The sequence below is a fragment of the Barbus barbus genome, assembly GCF_936440315.1.
Source record: "Barbus barbus genome assembly, chromosome: 13".
Classification (NCBI taxonomy): domain Eukaryota; kingdom Metazoa; phylum Chordata; class Actinopteri; order Cypriniformes; family Cyprinidae; genus Barbus; species Barbus barbus.
This window is the reverse complement of record NC_136741.1, coordinates 32,635,106-32,658,180: the sequence shown is the minus strand read 5'-3', so window position 1 is coordinate 32,658,180 and position 23,075 is coordinate 32,635,106. Positions and strand designations below refer to the sequence as shown.

At 41.3% G+C, this 23,075-nt stretch overlaps 2 protein-coding genes across 5 annotated transcripts in view; both read right to left on the bottom strand.

Annotated features, from left to right (window-relative positions):
- Window positions 1-192: 192 nt before the first annotated feature.
- On the bottom strand, window positions 193-13,380 carry LOC306879616 (putative ATP-dependent RNA helicase an3). Of its 2 annotated transcripts, none has more exons than XM_079432713.1 (19): window positions 13,033-13,380; window positions 11,804-11,852; window positions 11,666-11,713; window positions 10,481-10,675; window positions 10,251-10,383; window positions 8,870-8,977; window positions 8,155-8,254; window positions 7,931-8,066; window positions 7,751-7,848; window positions 7,568-7,666; window positions 7,309-7,469; window positions 6,824-6,968; window positions 4,862-5,006; window positions 4,424-4,474; window positions 3,784-3,965; window positions 3,585-3,702; window positions 3,147-3,303; window positions 2,943-3,067; window positions 193-2,794 (listed from the first exon to the last, which is right to left on the bottom strand). In XM_079432713.1, the coding sequence occupies exons 1-19, from the start codon at window positions 13,075-13,077 to the stop codon at window positions 2,721-2,723; spliced, it is 2,169 nt and encodes a 722-aa protein (XP_079288839.1). In that variant the 5' UTR covers window positions 13,078-13,380; the 3' UTR covers window positions 193-2,720. The 2 variants fall into 2 exon arrangements, with proteins under 2 accessions (XP_079288839.1, XP_079288840.1); XM_079432714.1 differs by having other exon boundaries at window positions 10,529-10,675; window positions 13,033-13,351.
- A 934-nt stretch (window positions 13,381-14,314) lies between these two features.
- LOC306879612 (ubiquitin carboxyl-terminal hydrolase 9X-like) overlaps window positions 14,315-23,075 on the bottom strand; it is a 50,005-nt gene continuing 41,244 nt past the window's right edge. For all 3 annotated transcript variants that reach the window (XM_079432698.1, XM_079432699.1, XM_079432700.1), the window contains 8 exons: window positions 21,782-21,911; window positions 21,515-21,700; window positions 20,494-20,714; window positions 20,066-20,154; window positions 19,833-19,989; window positions 18,235-18,447; window positions 16,674-16,769; window positions 14,315-16,072 (listed from right to left, as the gene is read on the bottom strand). In XM_079432698.1, the coding sequence (XP_079288824.1) occupies window positions 15,935-16,072; window positions 16,674-16,769; window positions 18,235-18,447; window positions 19,833-19,989; window positions 20,066-20,154; window positions 20,494-20,714; window positions 21,515-21,700; window positions 21,782-21,911 (1,230 nt within the window). In that variant the 3' untranslated portion in view covers window positions 14,315-15,934. The remainder of the gene's footprint in view (window positions 16,073-16,673; window positions 16,770-18,234; window positions 18,448-19,832; window positions 19,990-20,065; window positions 20,155-20,493; window positions 20,715-21,514; window positions 21,701-21,781; window positions 21,912-23,075) is intronic.

Here is a 23,075-nt window from a genome sequence, read left to right as displayed (position 1 = left end):
TCTTTGCGTACAGAGTATTCTCGTAGCTCTGTAAAATTATGATTGAACCACTGATGTCTCAGATTATTTTAACGGTGTCCTATGTTTCTGAGCCCTGGGAAGGGTGAGAAGAATTTGGGCCATTATTCAGGCAAATATGTGGGACGTGGGGAATGGATTAAAGCAGAAATAAATGCTTTAGTAGATGCCAGAGCGGTTTCTGTATTTGCAATTTTCAACTTTTAATTTGGTAAAATCATACAATAAACATTTTATTTTTCGTGCAGGGCACAGCCTCTAAACTAGTACATAAAGCAAATACTCTAACTCTAAGGGCTCTGGTGATGTTCTTTCACATGATTTGGTCAATTAAAAGCCTCTCACGTCATGCTTTCAACACCTCACCCATAACTGATTCTGTAATTAAGACCGAATTTTCAGCCAAACCTGTCAGAGAACACCAGCGCCATAGCCCAATATGCAAATGCAACAATAGAGAATAACCACATGTTTTTGTTACTTAAGATTGCCGTGTGCCAGACATTCACTGGGGGTACAAATGAAAACAAATGTATATTGAAAAAAAAAAAAAAAAAGAAAAAGAAAAAGAACTGGAGAATCTGAACACTTTGCAATGATACACATTTACAAAAATATTTCTGTAACGTTTTCCAAACCTTGGCATGGTTGTTTATCGTTCAAATCTTGGCTGCCAATTCAGAGTTTGACTGATTGGATTGATTCCTTTAATCAGATTGACCAATTACAGATGTGGATTTCGGCTGAGTCCAAAATGACCTTAAACATTAAAAAGCTCACACTACCCCGAAAAATATAAATTTCACGCATACGGGTGACATTCAACATTCAAGTGCCAGTGTTTTTGTACTGTCTTTTGGTCAAGTTACTTGAAACTATCACTTTTAGGCTTATAAAAATAAATATTTCTCAAAAATGCTTAATAAATTACACAAACTAGCAGCAAAAGTAGAATCTAGTAATCTGTGCAAATAGCTAAATTCCCCACTGCTAATCCCCCTGGTCCCAAATCAATCCTGGTTAACTATTGGAGAACCCTTCCCCTTTTGTAAACAAGCTGCGTTTTCAATCTTCACACACAATATTTGGAAGCTTAAAGACACGCACTCAAAAGACACTTATATAAAACCCTAGATGTGCAATAAAACAACTTCTGTAAAACTGGATGGGCCTAAGAAACACAGAAGGGCCTAAGTAGCACCACTGCTCTCCAGTCACCTCAATACTGTCAACGCATCTGCTTCAGGTCACCTTTTCCAAATTCATGTCAAAAGGCACAACACGCTTGAGAGTAAATCTATTGCACTTCAGTTAAATGCATCCCACTCACGGGAGTTTGAAAAGAACCCTGTCTTTGGCCAGGATGCCGTGGAAACCTCCTTCACGAGTCTGGTTTCACACCCTGCAGCTCGTCTCGTGCGGTTTCCCGTGGTGTACCCTGAATTCTACTGACCCCAGGCCTCCCTAAGATCCAGGGGTCACGAGGGAGCCGTGTCTCAAGAGTAAAGCCGAGGATGTCTTTTGGAATTCAACGCAGCTTGAAAAAGAGAAAAACCAAAACGTGAACATGTTTCTTGTAACGAACGTAAAAGCCTGCTGCAGAAATCGGTTTGAAAATCTCCTTGACCAAAAAACAAGAACACTAGCATGCGGATTTCTTCAGAGACGAGCTGGGCTTTCTGGGCCCGTCCGCTCTGAGGTCGTGGTCCTAGAGAAGCCATCCGAACTCTTCACTATGGAAGCTGTCACAAGCCCAGCGCTAATCGACCTCAAGAATGGATTTCGAAGGAAGAAAGAGTTAAATCCAATTGCTACCTCCACGACGGTTCAAAAAAAAAAAAGAAAAAAAAAGAAAGTTAAACCCCGCTAAACAGCTAGCGTGTGGTACTGAACTAGCTGCCTCTGCGGTACGGTTGTGAAGCGGATCGGCCGGCGGGAGGCAGACACTGTTCATCACAACATCCAAATTTAAGATAATATACTGGAATGGCTTGGTTTCTTTTCTCACAAGACTTCCGTCTCTTATTGACGCCTCTCCAGGATAGAGTGAGCGAGATCTTTTCCTTCCAACACTGAATATTTTTAACTCCCTTGTGATAGTTTTACCACAAGAGGGTACAAGCCAATAGAGGGGGGTCAGGTGACCCCATACAAAATTTCAGTTCAAAATGAGGTTGTGACAGACCATCCCAGACTTTGCCAAGGTTTGATTACATCCAAGCTTTTGTTATACCATCCAAACAAATCTTTTGAACGGGGAGAAAAAAAAAAAAAGAAAAAAAAAAAGGGGGGGGGGGGGGAAACTGTCAGCCAGACATTTAAAAAGGAGAACGGAAAACAAACAAAACACAGCAAGTCTAAATTTAAGGGCACAGTACATTAACAAACAAATGATTCTCATTTAGTATAAAGAAAAGAGATGTAGTGGAAAACTAGAGTCCAAGAATCTAAAGCAAACTTCTGCTTCCGTTCCCCGTTGTCCTGCTACAGTCGAACCTCCAGAAATCCCGGCGTCCCCGTGTCCCACGGAGCTCAAGCCTCGCCGGATGTGGTCAGAGAATCACAGCTGGTAATGTACTGCAAAGTTCTTCAAAGCTACACAGGGTATATAGTCTGGCTATGGTACATGTGGTTTCCATTCAGTGAGTTTGGCATGGTGATCCACTGTCATCGTGGGGAGTGAAGAGGTGAAGGAAGGAGTCTTAGTTTCCCCACCAGTCCACCTGGGAATAGTTTCCTCCATAGCCATCACTGCTGTAGAAGTTACCAAAGCCACCTGAGGACCAGAAACACCAGGTAAGTTACTCATGAACTGGGTTGTCATGCAGCTAAAGTGGAAAATATCTTCGAAAGCAGCAAGTCAAGAAAAGCCACCAAGGCCTCTCCCCCCAATGAGGGCATTCCCGAGTGAAACCGACCCTTACCACCACCAAATCCGCGGTTCCCACCATGTCCTCCAGGGTTACGGCCGCCACGACTCCCGAAGCCTCCGCTGCTGGTGCCGCTACTGGTCTGACGGTAGTCTCTGGCACCAAAACCACCAGAAAACCTGAAAAACACCAAACTGTTTTAACAAGTTGCCCTGGGGACGATGGTAAAAAGGAAAAAGCTTGGGAAAAGCGCCTCACCTCTTGGAGCGCCCGCCGCGGCTGCTGCTCTTGTGTTGGTGCTCATAGGCTAAGCTCTCCAGCCAGGACGGGACTTCCTGTTTGGCCTCCACCAAGATGTCCAGCAGGTCCTTGGTGATGTTGCCATTCTTATCATTGAAGAATGATGTGGCAAGACCTGTGACAACCCAATAAAACAGCTGAATTGAGACACATTAAGATTCAGCAAACGTCAACTGTAGCTGCGTTTACATTAGGGTGACCATACGTGCCATTTTTTCCAGACGTGTCCTGGCCAGGATTTCTATATAGTCTAAAATATCTAGGCCTTTATTTAGCGTTCATGTAAACACTCCGCTCCGATTCGTCAGTCAGAATGAATTCATTCCGATGGAAGCAAAAAGTGTCCATGTAAACATAGCTACCGTCACTGCAATCATCAGCAGGGTCACTAATTACCAAGGTTGCCCACGCGCCCGGTGCGCCCGATGCGGTGGACGTACTCCTCGATGTCACTGGGCAGGTCAAAGTTAATGACGTGTTTCACGTTGGAGATGTCCAGACCACGAGCAGCCACCTGTGGAACAAAACCGTTTGAGACTTGCACCAAAACATACCACAGATTAAACAAACGAAAGCGGGAAGAAAGACAGCGTACAGCCGTGGCTACTAAGATGGGGCATTTCCCGGAGCGGAACTGGTGGAGCGCTTCCTCGCGGTCTCTCTGGGATCGGTCGCCATGAATGCTGGTGCAGGAGTAGCCTTCACGGTACAGGAAGTCCTCGAGAGCGTCCGCTCCCTTCTTGGTCTCAACAAACACCAAAGTCAAAGACTCTTTACCTGTTGGAGGAAATGAAGACCATCAACAACTTGCATCACGCTTCGGTACAAGCAGAAGCTAATGAACAGCAACAAACAGGGAGTGACAAGCATTTGGATCTCATAGAAGTGAACTTTGCGTTAACACCATGTGTTATCCTGCTGAATGCAACCAAATTACAGCAGTCTTATGGCTTTATAATTTTAACATGGCATTGGTTACATGCCACTTCATGCACAGATCCAGCCGCAGGAAAGAACCACTGAAAAAGAGCATGACTACTTCCAAAGAAATATGGGGGAGGGAAAGAGAAATAAGTAAATTATTAATGTCAAGATCCTAACAGCATGAGAACTAGAGCTCATTTGACATGGGAAGGGAGGGGTTGGAAAACAAACAATGTTCAAGCAAAATGAAGACGTGAGATGAGACTTACATTCGTTCCACTTCCAGTGGACAGATAAACGTCTCTACTCACCAGGTTTTTCTACGTTCTCCCCCGTACTGTCCTGAACCTCATTCGGAATGACTGAATAAAACCAGACCTTATGATGAGCTTCAACAAATATCAGTTTCAGTCTTGATAAGGTTTACATGGGTTCAAATGAAGCTCTGTGTTCAGGTGCTGGTGGAGCATGCAATTCATAATTTTCTGTATCTGTAGCTGACTGAATCTTAATTTCATATTTCTGGTGTTTAGAGAACCGCTGAGAATAAAATTCACCTTTCCCATTTTACTCAACCTCAAGTTACTTTTACCTAAAGACTAGTTTAGTCCGCTCCCAAAACAAGCTAATTTAAATCTCCTTAAACATGACATCCTGTGAAGAGCAATCTGCCTTCACGATCATACTGAAATGACTGCAAAGACAAAATCAGATGAAGGTGTTTGAAGGTCATTTACGGGCATATGTACCTGTGGCATTGAGCAAGTCAAGCAGGAAGGACCTCTTGTCATTTTCTTCAACCCACACCACCTTCTGGGTGATATTCTCCGAGGTAGAACCAACCCTGCCCACAGCCAAGAAGATATATTCCTCCAGGAAGTCACGAGCCAAGATCTAGGAAACATTAACATCAAGCCAGATGCATCTTAAGACTAGGGATGCAACGATATTTTTTCAGATCCGATCCAGAAAATTCTGAGTATCAACCAATTCTGATACGATCCCAGCGCAGTTTTTTTTTTTTTTTTTTTTTAAATCAATGTAGAATTTCTATACTTCTGTGTCACTCTTGTGTGTTAAACACAATCTATTAGACAACATTTTAATGAAAAAAAAACAACATGAAAAAATATATAGGGGCTGTTTACACCTGGTCACTTCATGCGTTTCGTAATATAAATCTGATCGCTCAAACCACTTCAGGAGGTGGTCTGGTTCCAAACCAAACTGGACATGTGTAAATGCATCTGGTTGTTCAAACCACATGTAAGTTTTACTCGTCCCAAAATGTAAAAAATAAACGTGTGAGACCGTGTTATAGGCTATATGACATTATAGTCAGATGACTGCGCTAATGCATCACACATCGCCGCGGACGAGTAGCTGAGTATCTCTTCAGAAGACACGCAAACTGCCGAGAATGAAACTGGAAGACGCAGACGATCAACAATACTCTTCATTAAAAGTATAAGACAAACTTATCTTCCCAGTGCTGATGCCACGTGCTCTCCTATTGCGCTCTTTGATCTTGAAATGAGCTGATAATTAATCAAATGCAGCGCTTATCTTTTGATTTCGTTGAAGTGAATTTCGTTACATTTAAATATAGCGCAGGAATTGAAGATCGGATTTATATCCGTTTTGGGACTTTGTGGCCATGTGTAAATTGAAACGTTTAACAAATCAGAGAGACATCGGATCAGCGAAAACGCATGAAATGACCAGGTGTAAACAGGCCCATTCATAATCCATGACAAAAATATTATTATAAATTAGGTTAGTGGATAATTTAGCAGCAAAATTAATTCTAGAAAAATCATGAGTGCACAATTTTATAAAATCTAAACATTTAGTGATAATATTTAGTGGGGAACAAATAAAAGTGAATATGCGAAGGACTATATCTGGTCAAATGTTTGTATTGTTGTAAAATACACGAATGAAAACAAGTAAATGTATTTATTTATAACTATAAAATTAAAGAGACATTTCTTTTAAATGTATAGCACAATGAAGGCAGTGACAGATGATCGAGCAGTCCCATCTATCATATATATCATAAATGCTGCTGCCTCCATTACTGTGCTATACATTAGATTATTAATAGCCTTGATAGGACAGAACAAGAAACGCTATAAATAATCTTTCATTGCGCAAAAGCATTATAATAGGAAAAGCTCCAATAGAGAGCGGCACAAAGTGCTTATGGCTTCCCGTGCGCAGAATGATGCGCTTGAATCAGACGGAGTCACAGCGAGCAGCTCCACAGAGAAGTTCAAAGCACAAAGGTTTAACAGTTATAACTCCGTTATTGAGCGCTCTTGGAGAGTTTCATCATCTTGACTGTCTTAACCGAACGGGACACAGTTTGAATGCTGAACGGAGGATGACAGAAAGAAGCAGCGGAGAGAAGAATTTACATGAACTTGAATTTAACGACTTAAATATTCATCTGTACCTCACATTAAACTATGGAACGCTTCAGAACACTTGGACTATGGTGCTTTCTAATGTTTTTGTGCTTTCGTGGGGCTTAACAATAACACAGAATAGTATACGCACAATATCGGATTTGGATCGGTCTCGTCTGACAGATACCCGATCCAGCAGAAATTCCAGTATCGGAGCCGATACCGATCCTGAGTATCGGATCGATGCATCCCTACTTAAGACTATAACATTACAAGATGTCTTCAGGCTGAAACACTCACCTGGATCTCTTTGGGGAAGGTGGCACTGAACATCATGGTCTGACGAAGCCCTTTGGGCGGCATGGTGTCCTGTTCGACGATCCGGCGAATCTGTGGCTCAAAGCCCATGTCCAACATCCTGTCTGCTTCATCCAGCACCAAATAGCTAACGACAGAAACGCACAGCTCACGGTCAAGACACAAAACAGTGACGTATGAAAAGCCAATGCATTCTTGGACCTAAAACTGGGTACCATTAAAAGTAGTCTCACGTAGCCAGACCTTCAGACTGACGGCTGCTTTGAATGGCCAAGGCCCGCCCAAGAGGCCATATGACTGACAGGTAAAGCAACCAATCACGTTTAGTTTTGTTCTGCGTTGTCATGTTTAGGGGCGTGGAAATGTCACCACAATAACAGACCGGTGGAAATTTGCTCATCGTAAAAACAACAGCAAACACAACCACGTTCCACAGAGGCACAAAGTGCAGCAGATCTTTGACATACTTGCAGTAGTCCAGGCCGATCTTGCCCCGCTCCATCATGTCCACCAGACGCCCAGGCGTGGCCACCAGCAGATGGCAGCCTCTCTCCAGATCACGAATCTGCTGACCGATATCAGCGCCTCCATACACCACACAGGGCCGCACATGAGAGCGGTACGCAACCTACACACACGAAAAAGAAAAAAAACTATTTAAATATATTTCAACCATCAGAAATCAGGAAGTGCCAATGAGACTGTGTTCTGGTTGTTGTTTATTACCTTCCTGGCCTCATCATAGATCTGGACAGCCAGCTCCCTTGTTGGGGCTAAAACCAGTGAAATGGGATACTGCTTACGGCGGCCATATTTCCCGTTTTCCTAAAGACAAGAATGCTCCCAGTCAAGATAAACGCCAAATGTAGAGAGCCAGTTCTTTATCAATTGGCAAACAGGAAGTACTACCTGTGCATTGTTCTTCGCCGCCTGCAGCGCCTCTCCTGGTCCTTCAGTGTATATCTGACTCAGGACTGGCAACAGGAAGGCTGCAGTCTTACCAGAACCTGGTTAAAGTAACAAAGACAATGTCAATCAAGCATTTAGCATACACCAAAAAAAACATGAGCAACTAAACGGACATCTGACCTGTCTGTGCGCACGCCATCAGGTCTCTCTTTGTCTTGATGATGGGAATAGCATACTTCTGGACTGGAGTAGGCCGTGTGTAGCGGCTCAGGTTTATATTACCCATGATGATCTCTCCCATATCGATATCATGGAACTGCATTACAACAACACACACAGATGAAGAATTTATTAAAAAAAATAATAATTAGCAATTCAACTCATATCTGGATCAGGTGACTCACACTCTCAATATGTTGTGGACAGTTCTGGCCTGTGGCTTCAACAGGAATGTCATCATATTTCTCAAAGTTAATCCCTGTGTTGCTTCCAGAGAAGAGCTCACTGCAAGAAAACAGGAAAAACAAGCGTCAGACAAATCACACGCAACCTCCAGGTCATAACGATTGCACTTACAAGATTAACACGCGTGACCCTGGACCACAAAACCAGTCATAAGGGTCAATTTTGAAAGCTGAATAAATAATCTTTCCATTGATGTATGGTTTGTTATGATAGGACAATATTTGGCTGAGATACAACTATTTGAAAATCTGGAATCTGAGGGAGCAAAAAAATCTAAATATTGAGAAAATCTCCTTTAAAGTTGTTCAAATGAAGTTCTTAGCAATGCATATTACTAATCAAAAATTAAGTTTTAATATATTTATGGTAGGAAATTTACTAAATATCTTCATGGAACATGATCTTAATATCCTAATGATTTTTGTCATAAAAGAGAAATGTATAATTTTGATCCATACAATGTATTGTTGTCTATTGCTACAGATATACCTGTGTTACTGATGACTGCTTTTGTGCTGCAGGGTCACATATGAATATCGTAACTACTCCAGATCTGATGTTCAATCTGATGTCAGTCATTTTTTAAGGATATGGAAGTACAAACACCTTCACAGGAACCTGAGAGCAGTGTCATGTCAAAACAGCAACACTCACTGTTCCACGCGCTCATTGGGAGCCAACGGTTTGGACCAATCTTCATCGTCTCTGGAGTCCTCCGCCCATCGGCTGTTCCCACCGCCGCCAAAACCGCCACGCTCGTACCTGCCAAGCACAACACCGCTTCAGACGAATCCAGGACTTACAGAGACTTCCATCACGAGTCAAAGTTCATTCTTGTGCAGCACGATTCTGATCTTAAATGAATGCATAATTTACAAAAGGCTGTGGCAAAATATTAATTGCTGCAGTCAGTTTAACAGTGTTTGTTAATTTAAATATATAAAATAATTTTAAAAATAAGTTTTTAATACGAAGAATTGGTTTGAATGAATGATTCAATGACAACTATATTTTAAGTCACTTGTCGCCATCTAGTGGCCAAACAATGTAACCTACACAAACGTTATTTGAAGAGTGAATTACTTTTAAAATGGTGATTTGCTATATTTTGATTGCTACCATAGACATCAATGTTTATATCCAAACTATAAAAGTGTGAGAGAGAACTTGCGCTGTTCCTCGGGAAGATTACCATGTCTGCTCTCAGAGATGGAACAACACTGACATCTTTTAGCGCCTAAACGGTCAAATACACCGTGGCGCTTGGTGATTATTCACATAAACCCTTGTCGGTTATGTAATAAATCTTGAGAATGAAAATACTTGTGTAACAGTAAATTGGATCCGTGCGCCTCAGTGACAGCGGGCTAATATTCCTGCTGTGTGCTTTATATTAAAATCAAACAAGACAAATTCAGCATCACACACTGCTCTTGACTGAAGGACTTCTGTAGCTTTAATAAGGAACAAAGAAAGTTTAAATTCTTACAGAGAAGACTATGCTGTTTTAGTTTAGGCCGACATTAGGTTAGTCAATTTCTCTAGTAGGCTGTTAACTGAATAGCTACTTTAGATTTTTTAATTTTTTACTAATTTTAGTTACTCTGGTATTCTGCTAAGGTATTGAGAATTATGCCATTTCACTGGTCTCTAAAATGTAGATGTGACAGCAACCGTATCACCAAAAATATATACTTGATATATCACCATCTTTAAATAAATATTTCATATAAAGTTTTGGTTGTACTTGGCCCACTCGTAATCTTTTTAAATAATCGTGATTACAATATTGACCAAAATAACCGAGATCATGATTGTCATAATCGAGCAGCACTAGTGCAAGCGCAGATTTGAAAGTTCCCGTAAGGTTTTCAAAGGTTTAATAGACACGGGCGAATCCTTGTCATTGAATAATATTACATCACATGGGTGTTTTAATCGAGATCGTGGTCTTTTAATGATTAATTGTGCAGCTCTACTTCATTCTATAAAGAATGAAAGTTAAAAAAAAAAAAAAAAAAAAAGCAAGCCTCACCGCCCCCTGGATGAAGACCCGCGGTCATTGAAGAAAGATGATTTGCCTCTGTCAGAGCGGCCGCCAAAGCTGTTGTAGGCTGTGTCTTTTTGGGCATTCCACCCACCGGCCTCCTTGTTGTCATAACCAAATCCTATTAAAGAGAACGATTCATATCAAAAAGCAGCAACGCAAGTCCTGTAGTCAAACAGCAAAGCAAGCTCTCTCAGACGCATGTCGAAGACACCTGCCTGCGCTCTGCATTGGCTGGATTGGGTTGTAGGACCCGCTGGTTTTACCTCTGAAGCCACCTCTTCCTCCGCGGTCGTTGCGCATGGATCCGCGGCCTCCGAAACTGTTGCCCCCGTTCATGCGGTTGTCACGGCCATCATTGCAGCCGTTCACGAAGCCATTGCTGCGTCCGTTATCCCATCCTCCGGGAGCATCTTTGCAAGAGAGCGAGAGGATGATGTTACTTAACACACGTGAGCTAGAAGCGTTCCATCGCCCTTTAGATGGAGCTGAGCTTTCTGGCGCGGACGGTAGTCAGTCAAGCAAGGCATGGACTCGCACGACTCGGCCCTAGTTCAGTAGTCTGCAACCAGTCCTCGACTTGACCGACTACGATGGCATTGCTTGCAAATAGCAGAAAATTTAAAGTAAATGCAGACATGAGAGCATCTACTCTTAATATTTCCCCCCTCATCCGAGTGGGGTCTTTAAACAAAAACAGTGCATCTCAAATGTTTTGGTGGTTCTGAAAAGCCGGAGCAAAGCCTGCCATCAAAATAGTTCTGAATAACTCTTACACGACTGCGTTCCCAAACTGCAGCATCCACCTCTGAAAGCACTGACAGGGTTTTGTCTGCTGGCTCTGAGGTGCATGTAATTTATCACATATGAAAATTATTATATTCAGTGGCTTCACCTAGTTTTCTTAGTGATAATTAGTGCCATCGGGACAAGACCACAGGAACCAGATGAGTCCTTTGCACAATCTGATTCTGCTTTAGTCTAGATGTAAACTGCTGATTTTGTCTGGCCAGAGGAGAATGACACTATTTCCCGTCTAAATACTGTAAAGCTGATATAAAGCCACCCAGCATTATTTCAAGCCAATGTAAAGCTGCTTTGACACAATTTGTATTGTTAAAAGCACTATACAAATAATAATAATAAGACTTATCAGTTTCTCTTTATTGTCTTTTGACTTGGATGTAAACGGTGCTTATTCGCAAACGTTTTATGCAATATTCCAGTTGTGCGCACAAGTTAAACTCGCACCTTTGGATGGAAAGTTGACAGACGTCCTACAGACATGCTGAGCCACAAACAAACACCACGCTGTCTTTAAGTCAGACAATCACAATCTCCAACAGCACTGGAGCTTTAGGGCTAACCAGACACGTCTAGAAGAAAAGTGTAACGTTACGTACCATTTTTGGAAGCTTCTTTGTTCCTTAAATGAGGTGGAATGTAGCGCCCTGGAGAAGGACAGACTGTTAGCAAGACAAACACAACTCTGCATCCAGAGCAACACTGAAGAGAGAACCAGCTAAGAAACAGATACTCACTTCCAGTGACTCCTTGAAGATCAGCGGAGTTCAAGTCTAGGACAGCGAGCTGAAAGAGAAACGACGGAGTTAAAAAAACCCTTGAAGAGCTGAACGAGGATCGGTGTGAGAGGAAGTAACGGATTCCACCGGAGGCGCTCTCGAGCTCGTTGCCGAGATCAGAACCGACTTCATTCAAGCCTTCCGCGCTCCTCAGTAACATCATCAGCTGAAACCATTACTAGACAACATCATCAGACACTGATGACCGGATTCATACCGCAACAATCAAACCCCGAGACATGACGACGCAATTATATTCACTTACATCTGAATATAATATATAATCACTCTGTGTGACCCTTTCTGTCCCTGCAGCACAAAAGCAGTCATGAGTAACACAGGTATATCTGTAGCAATAGACAACAATACATTGTATGGATCAAAATTATACATTTGTCTTTTATGACAAAAATCATTAGGATATTAAGATCATGTTCCATGAAGATATTTAGTAAATATACCGTAAATATATTAAAACTTCATTTTTGATTAGTAATATGCATTGCTAAGAACTTCATTTGAACAACTTTAAAGGAGATTTTCTCAATATTTAGATTTTTTTGCTCCCTCAGATTCCAGATTTTCTAATAGTTGTATCTCAGACAGATATTGTGCTATCATAACAAACCATACATCAATGAAAAGATTATTTATTCAGATGATGTAGAAATCTCAATTTCATAAAATGTACTCTTATGACTGGTTTTGTGCTCCAGGTTCATATTTATCCAGACTTATTAAATGATATTTAAAACGCGTTTGGCATGTTTACATCGAGATATTGGTGTTCGTTTGGGTTCATCTAACATAGAAAAACAAAGCCAGTTGTTAATAAGGTGTAAATGACCGTAAATATATAATATATAGGTAAATAGAGCGAAATCGAGCGCAGGTCAGACAAAGGGCCAGAAGCAGGCCACGCATCCAGCAGCGGAGAGTTCTGCAGCTCGATCTATTGATCTGTGTCGCGCGTCTATGAACTACACAGCCGTTTATAAACTACACTTCAATCTCTAACTTACACGAAAACCTTTCTAAACTCATAAAAGCCGGTAATTAAAGCAGCCCGTGAGCGCAGCCGCGTGTGACGCGCCGCAGCTCCGCCATCATCCGCTCCTCACAGCCTCCATCTTAAACACGCTCCGCGCCCGAAACAGCCCGAAACCCCGCTGTCGACCCCGGCTTACCTGCTGGTCTAGACCGTGCACATTCTCGACGGCCACATGACTCATAACTAACGGGTGATGAGGGTTGATGTCGCACTCAAATGGGTTTCTTTGTTCGCCGGTATGTCGCTCTCGCTCGTGTCCCGTGGTTCCCGTCGACGCCGGTCGGTAAGACGTGTAACTCTGAACAAAGGAAAGAAAAACGGGTTCCTCCGAAGCGTTAACGTCGCTTTAGGATGAAGCGTTTGTGTTTTAATGTTCTTCTGTGTGTCTGAGGAAGACTTCGCGTCGAAGATAATCGGAGCTGCGCGTCTTTCTCAATCTGAGGTGAAATAAGAGCGCAGCGGAAACCGCGTCACTTTATTGGACGACAGAACTCTCGCGAGACTTTGAGCAGCTACGCCACACGGATCTGTTTACAACAGCGGAGATGAATCGGTGATGAGTTTCTCCCAGAATCTGTGTCATCTGTCAGTCATTTAATGCTGCTGCACTTCATCTCCTAGAAGTTCTCACTGATCACCTGGGAATACACTTCATTTGTTCAACCAGCAAATCCATATTGACCACAAAACCAGTCATAAGAGTTGAATAAATAATCTTTCCATTGATGTATGGTTTGTTATGATAGGACAATATTTGTCTGAGATACAACTATTAGAAAATCTGGAATCTGAGGGAGCAAAAAAATCTAAATATTGAGAAAATCTCCTTTAAAGTTGTTCAAATGAAGTTCTTAGCAATGCATATTACTAATCAAAAATGAAGTTTTGATATATTTACGGTATATTTACTAAATATCTTCATGGAACATGATCTTAATATCCTAATGATTTTTGTCATAAAAGAGAAATGTATAATTTTGATCCATACAATGTATTGTTGTCTATTGCTACAGATATACCTGTGTTACTCATGACTGCTTCTGTGCTGCAGGGACAGATATTTTCTGTATGGTAGTGTTGAGCTACAGGACGTGTGCGTTCACTGCTGGAGGATTTCTCTGTGCAGAACACACCTGAATGTCTACAGGTTTATTTCATGTGTTTGCAGTGAATCATCACAGTTTTCTCTGTGTGCTCAAACCTGAACAGAAAGAGACGGCAGAGGAGAAGTTTCAGAAGGAAGAGTCGTCCAGTCGTTTAACGGAGAAGTCATTTTACAAAACCCCTTCGAAACATGATGCTGCTTCCTGACTGAAATGTCAGAGTACACACACAGCGTTTCATTGCACACATTAAACCATGAGCAGTATTTTTAGATGTTTTGAGCTGAGGATGTGGGTCAGTGTAGTAGACAGACACGTAATTCAAATACCATTTATTTTTTTACCTTTAAAGTATAATTTTACAGTGTGCTGGGTTTGTACAGTGCTCAAAGGCCAATCGAGGAATATTATCCATGCACGTTTCACAAAAAGAGCTTTAGAATTCAAACAAAAAATCAAGCAAATGTCATTCTGATGAGGCGTTTACAAAAATGGAGCACAAGAACAAACCAAACGAAGCTTGTGAGATCCTCCTGTATTCTTAACAGCTGGCCTGAGAGAAGGAGGACCTGTAGTGCTAGTTAAGACGGTTTAACCCGCTCACTACCCAGTTCAGTCTTTGTTAGGATGGGTTTTGGCAGATGTTTCAGGATAACCTTCAGCAAATTCACGTGGCGTCTACTGAACCGAATCTCTCAGGACGCGATGACGAGTACGAGCGGGTCTGTGAAACGCAGGTATTTACAAAATGTACCTTATATAGAAATCATCGGAAAGCTAATAAAAAGTCAAGCTTGCTTTGAAGGGTTTAATTTATTGTTTCTAGTGGTGCAATGCTTCTGTTATTATACGTCTGTGCAGAAAAAGAAAGACTTCAAGTGAAAACGTCACAAAGCAGCTCCAGAATCCAACCTCACACCGTAAACCACGGGCGGCCAAAACAGGGCTCACTGAACTCTGTACAGTAAATATCCTCTTAAAAATAACAACGCCTTTGCATTCAAACACTTTCTTCTCAGATTCAACAAAATAACCTCTATTAAAGAAAACTGCAAAATAGAATATGGTGGGCTTCAATTTCCCTCGCAGGGATTTTGGTATTTAGACAAAAGAGCCACACTTTATAAATCCAGTACAGCTGATGAATGCATCCTGATGACCTCTCCCTGCAAATCTCCCCGGATACAGTGTGCAGTGTGGCCGGGGCTGCATTTTCATTGGACAGGGACAGAGCAGGTGGGAGGAGCCAAGAACCAAACTCAGAACTAGGGCAACTGAAATTCCATTCAATGGTGGCAAAACATTAACGAGTTATTACACTTTCCAGCTCGCTGACAATACAAATGAGACATGGGCTCGAGCGCCAGAGAGAATGTAGTCTGTGGAGTAAAGGTGCCAATCTGCAGCCACTTTATCACACCAACATTAATAAGGATGAAGCGGATGTGCTGTTCAAGACCCTAACAGAAGATCACACTCCTAAAAGAAAAACAAAACAAATCAGAAAGATTTCAATGCCGTCTAAATCAGTAGAGCGACACAGTTGACCCAGAAACCCCACGGAGAGTCGCGAGGATGCAGCGTTTGTCGCAACGGTCCACACTGACGCATACGAGCAACACTCGGGTTTCCCTTCATTCGGCTGCTGTGGTGTTTTCAGATGATGATGATGGAGCTGGAGGGCGTCCAAAGGTCCAGATGTTTGCACACTATATACACCATCACATTCCTGCACGCTCCGATACAGCGACGGTTCACACCGAGAGTAGCACGTCTGCGCACCGAACTCTGCAGGCAGGCGGTGTGGACACCCGCGACCGCTCCAGGGTCATCATCAGAGACAGATGGAGTATGGAGAGGGCCGTCAGCGCTGTCAGAGAGAGTGTTAGGAGCCTGGTCTCGGTCCTGGAAACGAGCGGGAGGTGTGGGTGACTGCTACTCTTTAGTCTGGACTGGAGGGACCTCGTCGGTTCCTTCCCAGCTCTCTTGAGGCCTCTGCTGGGGTCTCTGCGGGTTATTCATGTGCTGGGCGGCCGGGCCGGTGTAGGGCTGCCCGTGAGGCTGGTTATTTGGCTGCAGAGAGAGAAAACAATCAAACCAGCTTTATTTATACAGCGCTTTTAACAATACAGATTGTGTGCAGCTTTATTAAATAGTGTGTCAGTAATGCAGAAGGACAATAGTAAACACTCAATTTTCAGTTAAAAGCAGTTCATCATTGAATTCAGTGATGTTATCATCCAGCTCCGTTCAGTTCTAATAGTATTTGTGCGATCAAGTCGCCGATATCGCTGGAAAGTGTCCCCAACTAAGCAAGCCAGAGGAACCAAAACTCCATCGGTGACAGAAAACCTTGGGAGAAACCAGGCTCAGTCGAGGAACACAACACGAGTCAGAGAGGCTGATGAAGATCTAACAATAGCTATGTTTACATCCACCTATTTTTATGTGCATTTTGGAACAGTGCATAAAAAAACACTGGATGGAAACGCCAAGATGCACATAAATCCTAAAAATGCTTATGCACACAGTCGAGTAGAATAAAGTTTTTATCCAATAAGAAAAAGTGCACAAACTACGATACTGAATAAATTCCACCATGAGCATAAAAGCATGTAACTTTGGGCTGAGACGGTCATCGCTGGTGTATGAAGGACTAGTGTGTGGACGTCACCTGCTGATACTGCGTCCCTGGAGAATGAGGATAGAGGGCCGTGTCCTCCGGCGGAGACGAGTCGTGCTCATCAGGTGCTTCCTGATCATCTGGCTCCTGAACAAACAAACAAACAAACAAACATGTGTTGATCTAGTAGAGCGATTCCCAGGGAACGCATGAACTGATAACACGTACAGCTTGGACGCAAGTCACTGTAGATGTTAGCATTTTAGCCATTAAGCATCAATATCTCAGCATTACTGAACTCTTAGCCTAATGCTTATTAAAAATCTTATTGTATTATTACCTATTATTCAAGAAATAGACCAGCTCCCCAAAATTCTATTGATTAGCAGGGATGTAATGATATCAAAATCTCACGATACGATATCATCTCAATATTAATTCCACAATACAATATTTAATAAAATAAAAAAAAGACAAATGAAGACTTGTGACAATGTTGTACATTTTAAAGTTAAATTCTTCCATCTAATGCACTTTGAGAGTTCAAAATTAAGAGCTGCAACCCATGTTTCGTAACTAAGAGAACTAAAGTCAGAAAACAAAAGTTGACTTGTAGCTGAACTTTAAAGGGGACTCGAGCCTCTTTTTATCAGTCTAAATTACATTCACACTGGTGCTTTAGGAAGCCAAGCTAATTAGAGTATAATAATAATAATCAAGTCAAGTCAATATTATTTGTGTAGTGCTTTTAACGATGCAAATTGTGTCAAAGCAGCTTTACATCAGCTTTACAGTATTTAGACGGGAAATAGTGTGATTCTCCCCAGGCCAGACTAAATCAGCAGTTACATCTAGGCTGCAGCACACTCAGATGATAATAATAATAATAATTTTATATTGTTGTTATTCCTATGACAGTAATAGCCAGCAATAGACAGTAATGTATTGTAAAACAATTGCACTGTAAAATAAATGAAAATGAATATATCATAGGTACATTATTTGTGTTTTACAGTACAGTAGGGAAATTACAATACTTTTCTTAATTTCTACACTTGAAAGATATTTTAAATTTGGACTGCATTTAAACCGCTCGCTGTCAGTAATTCATGCTGCACTTTAAGCTTTATTTTGAAGGAAAACTCCAGCTTCAGTGAAAACAGGCACAAAAACACATCTCACTACAAATCTAGTGAAGCGCTGTAATCATCTGCCCATTAAAATGTTGGGAATTATGCGAATCTGAAAATAAAGCATCACTGGCAGCTGTTGGGTTTCCAAACGCGTGCTAAACTCACATCAGATGTAATAAAGGAGTTGACTGCATTCATTCAGTGTGAACGGAGCTGTTCTGAGACGCAGAAAACAGCGGATCAGCAGCTGATCGTCTGAACCAAGTGTGCTTCGACTTGATGAAGAGATTCTATTGTGCTTTCGGTTTGACAGATGCCAAAACACAACTTTAAAGACCTTTTATGTTAGAATAAACGGTTTCAATATTTTTTTAAAAACTAACGTTACACTTTCTTGTCTAAGACCTATAGTTTCATACGGTCATGATATCGAGACTACTGCTAATATGGTTAGATCCCTATTGATCCGGACGGCTCACCTCCTCAGGACAGAGCTCGCAGGCCTTGGCCAGCGTCATGCGTGCGCTGTGGGAGCGCTCGAGGAAGTAGCCGTTGGACGTCTCGTTGCTCTGGACCGGCGGAGACCAGTTGTTGTAGCTGTACTGAGGGTTTCCCGTGTACGGCCTTCTCTCCAGCTCATCGCCTAGCCACTCCACTGCCCACGTCCACTTCCTCTTCAGATCCCCGTTACTCTGTCATACACCACCAAAACAATCACTACAACATCAACAAAAACAATCGCTACTCGCTAAGATTTGCACAGTTTTCCCAACAAGGATTTACAAAAACATAAGTGTTGACTTCCTCGTAAGAAGCTTCGCTGTCCCACGAACATAGAAAGATCCTTCCAGCTCTACGTGAAGAGCCAAGACTCCAGCTCTTGGAGAGGTCTAGCTCAAACTGAATTGTTCTTGCTTCATCTGGAGCACTGGGAGTTTTGGGCCTGATGTGCAAATATTAGTGCTGTCAAACCATTAATCGCATCCAAAAGTGTGCGTTTACATAATGTGTGTACGGTGTATATTTATTATATAGATACAAACATATATAGCATATGTTTTGAAAATATTTACATATTATAAACATAACATTTTTCTTAAACATATACATGCATGTGTGTGTAATGATATATACATAATAAATATACACAGTACATACACAATGTAAACAAACTTTTATTTTGGATGCGATTGATCCATTGACAGCACTAGTAGGCTATATGAAGAATGAGTAAGCCCAGACGAATGGCCCACACAGCCCACTTGAGGCAAAACGTCTAGTTCCTTTAGCGGCTCAAAAGCACTCAATGTCTAAATGTTTGAAATAGCCAATCAAATGGAAGGCGGTGGGATTTACGGTTTCACAGAAGCTGAGCTGCACTTAAATATGAGCTGAAGTCAGATTAAAGCAGCAAAACATGACCAGAATATTCAGCAATATTTGCCATCTGTTTACGATAAAAATGTTAAACGACATTAATTTTCAGGGATGCAGACTACTGGCTTTTTCTCATTTCTCAGATGTAATGCCATTAATGTTATTCGTCACAATGTACAGAAACATTAATGTAGCCGTTTTCAGCAGATATAAGAGTGAATGTTTGTACATCTCATCCAGGTTTTCTTACGTAATTTCTTGTGTCTAAGAAAATGTCAAAAAAACTAAAATATCATTCTCAAACTTTAAAATAAAACTATAAAATAAAAAATGTGATTAAGAAATATATAAATAAATACAGAAATGTGGAAAAAAAACAAGGAATTAAAATAATCTTAAAATAAATAAAACAAGGAATTTAAAAACTTTTAAAATGATTTAAAATAAATTAAAACAGTTAAGAATAGAAAATGATTATATATAAAATACAGTACAATCAGTTCGGACACAGCACAGTGCTCATTCAGTAAATGCACAGCTAAACATGAGTTTTGAGTCTGGATTTAATATATTTTCATATCTCAGATGGAACCTGTCAAACACACCTGGAGCAGCTAATCAAGGTGTTCGGGGCTACTTGATTACAGGCAGGTGTGTTGGAGCAGAGCTAAACGAATAACTGTAAACACGTCGGCCTCACCTGCAGGATCTGATAAGCCACAGAGCAGTTGGTGAAGAGGGCCACCATGCATTTAATGCACTGATAGGCTCGTTTCTGATAATGGTTCTTGGAGCGCTGGATAGTGTCAAAGAGCCCGTCTCGATCATCAGGAATGCCCTTTAAAACATTGTGGATCCTAAAGAGAGAACTGATATGAGGACTGCTCGTTGTGTGCCATTCAGACGCGGTCATCACGCAGATCTGCGACTCACCGGTGCGTCTGCCATGAGTCCTCAATCAGGAGGATCTGCAGCAGGAGATCCAGGTAAGGCCTCAACTCATAGGTGTAGGAATACGCCACCTGACGCAGGACCGGGAAGCACAGAACACACTGTAAACACTGGAGATCTTACTGATACCTGTAGCTAGGTCGGACCAAACCGATACCGATTAATCAACCGATAGTTTTTAAATACATACTGAACGAAAACGTAAATAATGCTTTACTATTTAAAAAAATAAACAAAACAAAAAACTGTACTGAACCAGACTTTGTAAATGTATTAGTACTAGTAAATGTTGAATCGTTGCCCAGTACTACCACGGAAAGACAAATGCTTCTCTGAAAAATGCGCAATACACAATTTTACAGCTATCAGTGCCGATTAATCGCTGTAGTAATGACTTCTGATTGACTAACCTGCCAGAGCAGCTCGCTGAGGACCGTGGAGGAGAACTGTGGGTTCTCCCAGCAGCAGAAGCGCAGCAGCTTCACGGTCTCCTCAGAATTGCTGCAGTCCTCGATGATCTTCTTCACGTAGCTGGTGCGCACAAACAGGATTTCAGTCACCAGCTGCTGCAGGGGCATGATGGGAGCCGTGAGGCTGGGGTCACCGTATGGATTGGCCAGAGGTAGGTTACCTGCGAGAGGAGAGAGAGCGAAAAGAGCGAGACCCTGAGAGCCTTCGTTTGATGTAGGGCTGCCCCCCAATAGTCGACGAGAAGAGGCTTATTCAAGCAATTTTATTAGACGCTTAGTCACAGACAAAATAAAAATCACAGATTATTAACAGCTCAAGATTCAAGATTTTTTGTGTGTCACATACACAATTATACAGAGTATAACCAGCAGTGAAATGTAGGGTTAGCTGGTCTGTGTGGTAATTCCAGTACATCGGTCAGGACATGCAAACGTTCGTTTCGACCTCAAATGTGGCTTATCATCTGAAACATGTGAGTAGTGGCCGTTCGCTTTAACAAAATGTTAATGAAAGCAAACAGGGTGAAAAAAAACGGAACCGAAATTCCGTGCTTGCCTATAAAAAAATATATCTACAGAAAGTGAAATGTCTACTTCTAAATGAACCAATTCAAATGAAAACATATTTTCAGATTATGCAATCTGTATGAAATGTGCCTGTTCACTGTGGAGATGACGAGTGCAGCCAAGAATACAGTAAACACTAGTTTATCAATTAATTATGATGATGTCAAGGTAGTCTTCTTGCTGTTTTTTCCCTGAAGTGTTCATAATCATTACCTCTGCGGTGCACTGTAGCAAGCTTTATGGCAATTAAAGGCTCATTATCATGATTTATATGGTTTCTTAATATAAACGTGCGATTAGTCGACTAATCGCTTCAAATGAACGACTACTGATCAGAAAAATCTTTATTCGAGGGCAGGGTTAGTGAAAGGACGGCAGTGTATTTAACACTCACCATTAATGGAGGACTGCATGCGCGAGGACACGTCACAGCAGCGCACCAGCTGTGAAACCACGGCGTAGAGTTTCCCGAGCTCGGCGTACTGATACTTGATGGGAGGACCGGGACCCTCGTCCAGCGCCACCAGCATGAATGTGGCTGGAACGCTCAGCTTGAGCAGCTGCGTCTTTTCTGCCAGACCTGCAGCAGACAGACAGAATCATCCTCTGCATCCACATAAACCTGTACAGACGGACACACCCAGAGCGCATGAGCACTTACCCAGATTGCCGTACATGACGAAGAGGTTGAAGTACTGCTGGAGGTGGCGGCCGTGTTCGGACACTTCTCTTCTCAGTAAGTTCAGCACTGACCGCAACAGATGGTCACTCAGGGTCACACTATCACAGGCCTGCTCACAAATCACAGTAGGGCTGTCACTAACATTTATTTTTGTATTCGAGTAATCTGTTGATTATTCTGACGATTAAGCAGATAATTAGAATTTTTTTTTTGTGGTAATAAAAATAGACCTAAGTGAACAATAGCCTTCAAAATGACTTAAAATACATATATAATAGTAATGAGGCAATAATAATTAGTTCAAATAAACTATCAAAAGCAAGTAATCATATTGTTTTATTGAACAAAACTGTTAAAATACACAATGTATTCTAAACAATAGAGATAATGTACACTGAACATTGTAACGATCTAATCCTTGTTTAATATTGACTAAACATTTAATTCCAATCTCCTCTTAATATTTAATATTTGGCCATTTCTTTACGACAGAAATGCTACACTGTAATTTCTTGAATATGTGGACTTCAAAACGTGTAACTCAGAGCGAGGGTTTGAGCTTTTATTTTGAAATCATGATAGAGTTAGCATATTGAGAAAGATATTCATGTATTCTCCTGTGTTTGCGTAGGTTTATAAATAATTTTATATGAATAATAATTCATAAATTTAAGTAGTGCCCTAAATGCTTTCAGTCTAAAGTTATGGTTCAGCCGAATTACTGCTTGAGGCAGTTCTGAGAGCAGATCTGGAGGTTATTAGAGATGCACCGGAATGATCATTCTTGGCCGAGGCCGAACTAAATTAAACACTGGGCCGAAGTTAAATAGCCAAAATGTGCTTTTTTACTGTTTTGACTTACAAAACAACAATTTAAAAATATTTACTTAACACTGAACATTTTTGTAACATTCTAGCAGACACTATACCAACCAAGCACAATTTAACTTATTTAACTTTAATAAGCTAGTCAAATAATATTTTTGACCATTTTTGAGACCCCCTTCTTGAATCAGTTATGTACTTTTTACTGCACAAATAAATACAGCCTTGCTGAGCAGAAGAGAATCCCTTCAAAACATTAGAAGATATTACAGATCCCAATTTAAACAATGTGTGAATGTTATAATAAATGTATTAATAGAGCTGTTGTAATTATCATTATTATTGTCTTTTTATTTTATTTTAATTCATAATGTTACTGAGCAACTGATGAGTAACAGTTTCAACACAGCTTTGGACTTCAGCTTTGGTGGCTAACGAACAGATAGCG

Bases quoted from the DNA above. Each gene is read 5' to 3' on its own strand.
- LOC306879616 (XM_079432713.1), bottom strand. From the start codon at position 13,077: ATGAGTCATGTGGCCGTCGAGAATGTGCACGGTCTAGACCAGCAG. The intron at 10,384-10,480 runs GCAGGTGTCTTC...TCTCTTTAATAG, and splicing joins CCAGCCAATGCAGAGCGCAG to GATTTGGTTATGACAACAAG. The intron at 5,007-6,823 runs GTGAGTGTTTCA...AATGTTTCCTAG, and splicing joins CCTTCCCCAAAGAGATCCAG to ATCTTGGCTCGTGACTTCCT.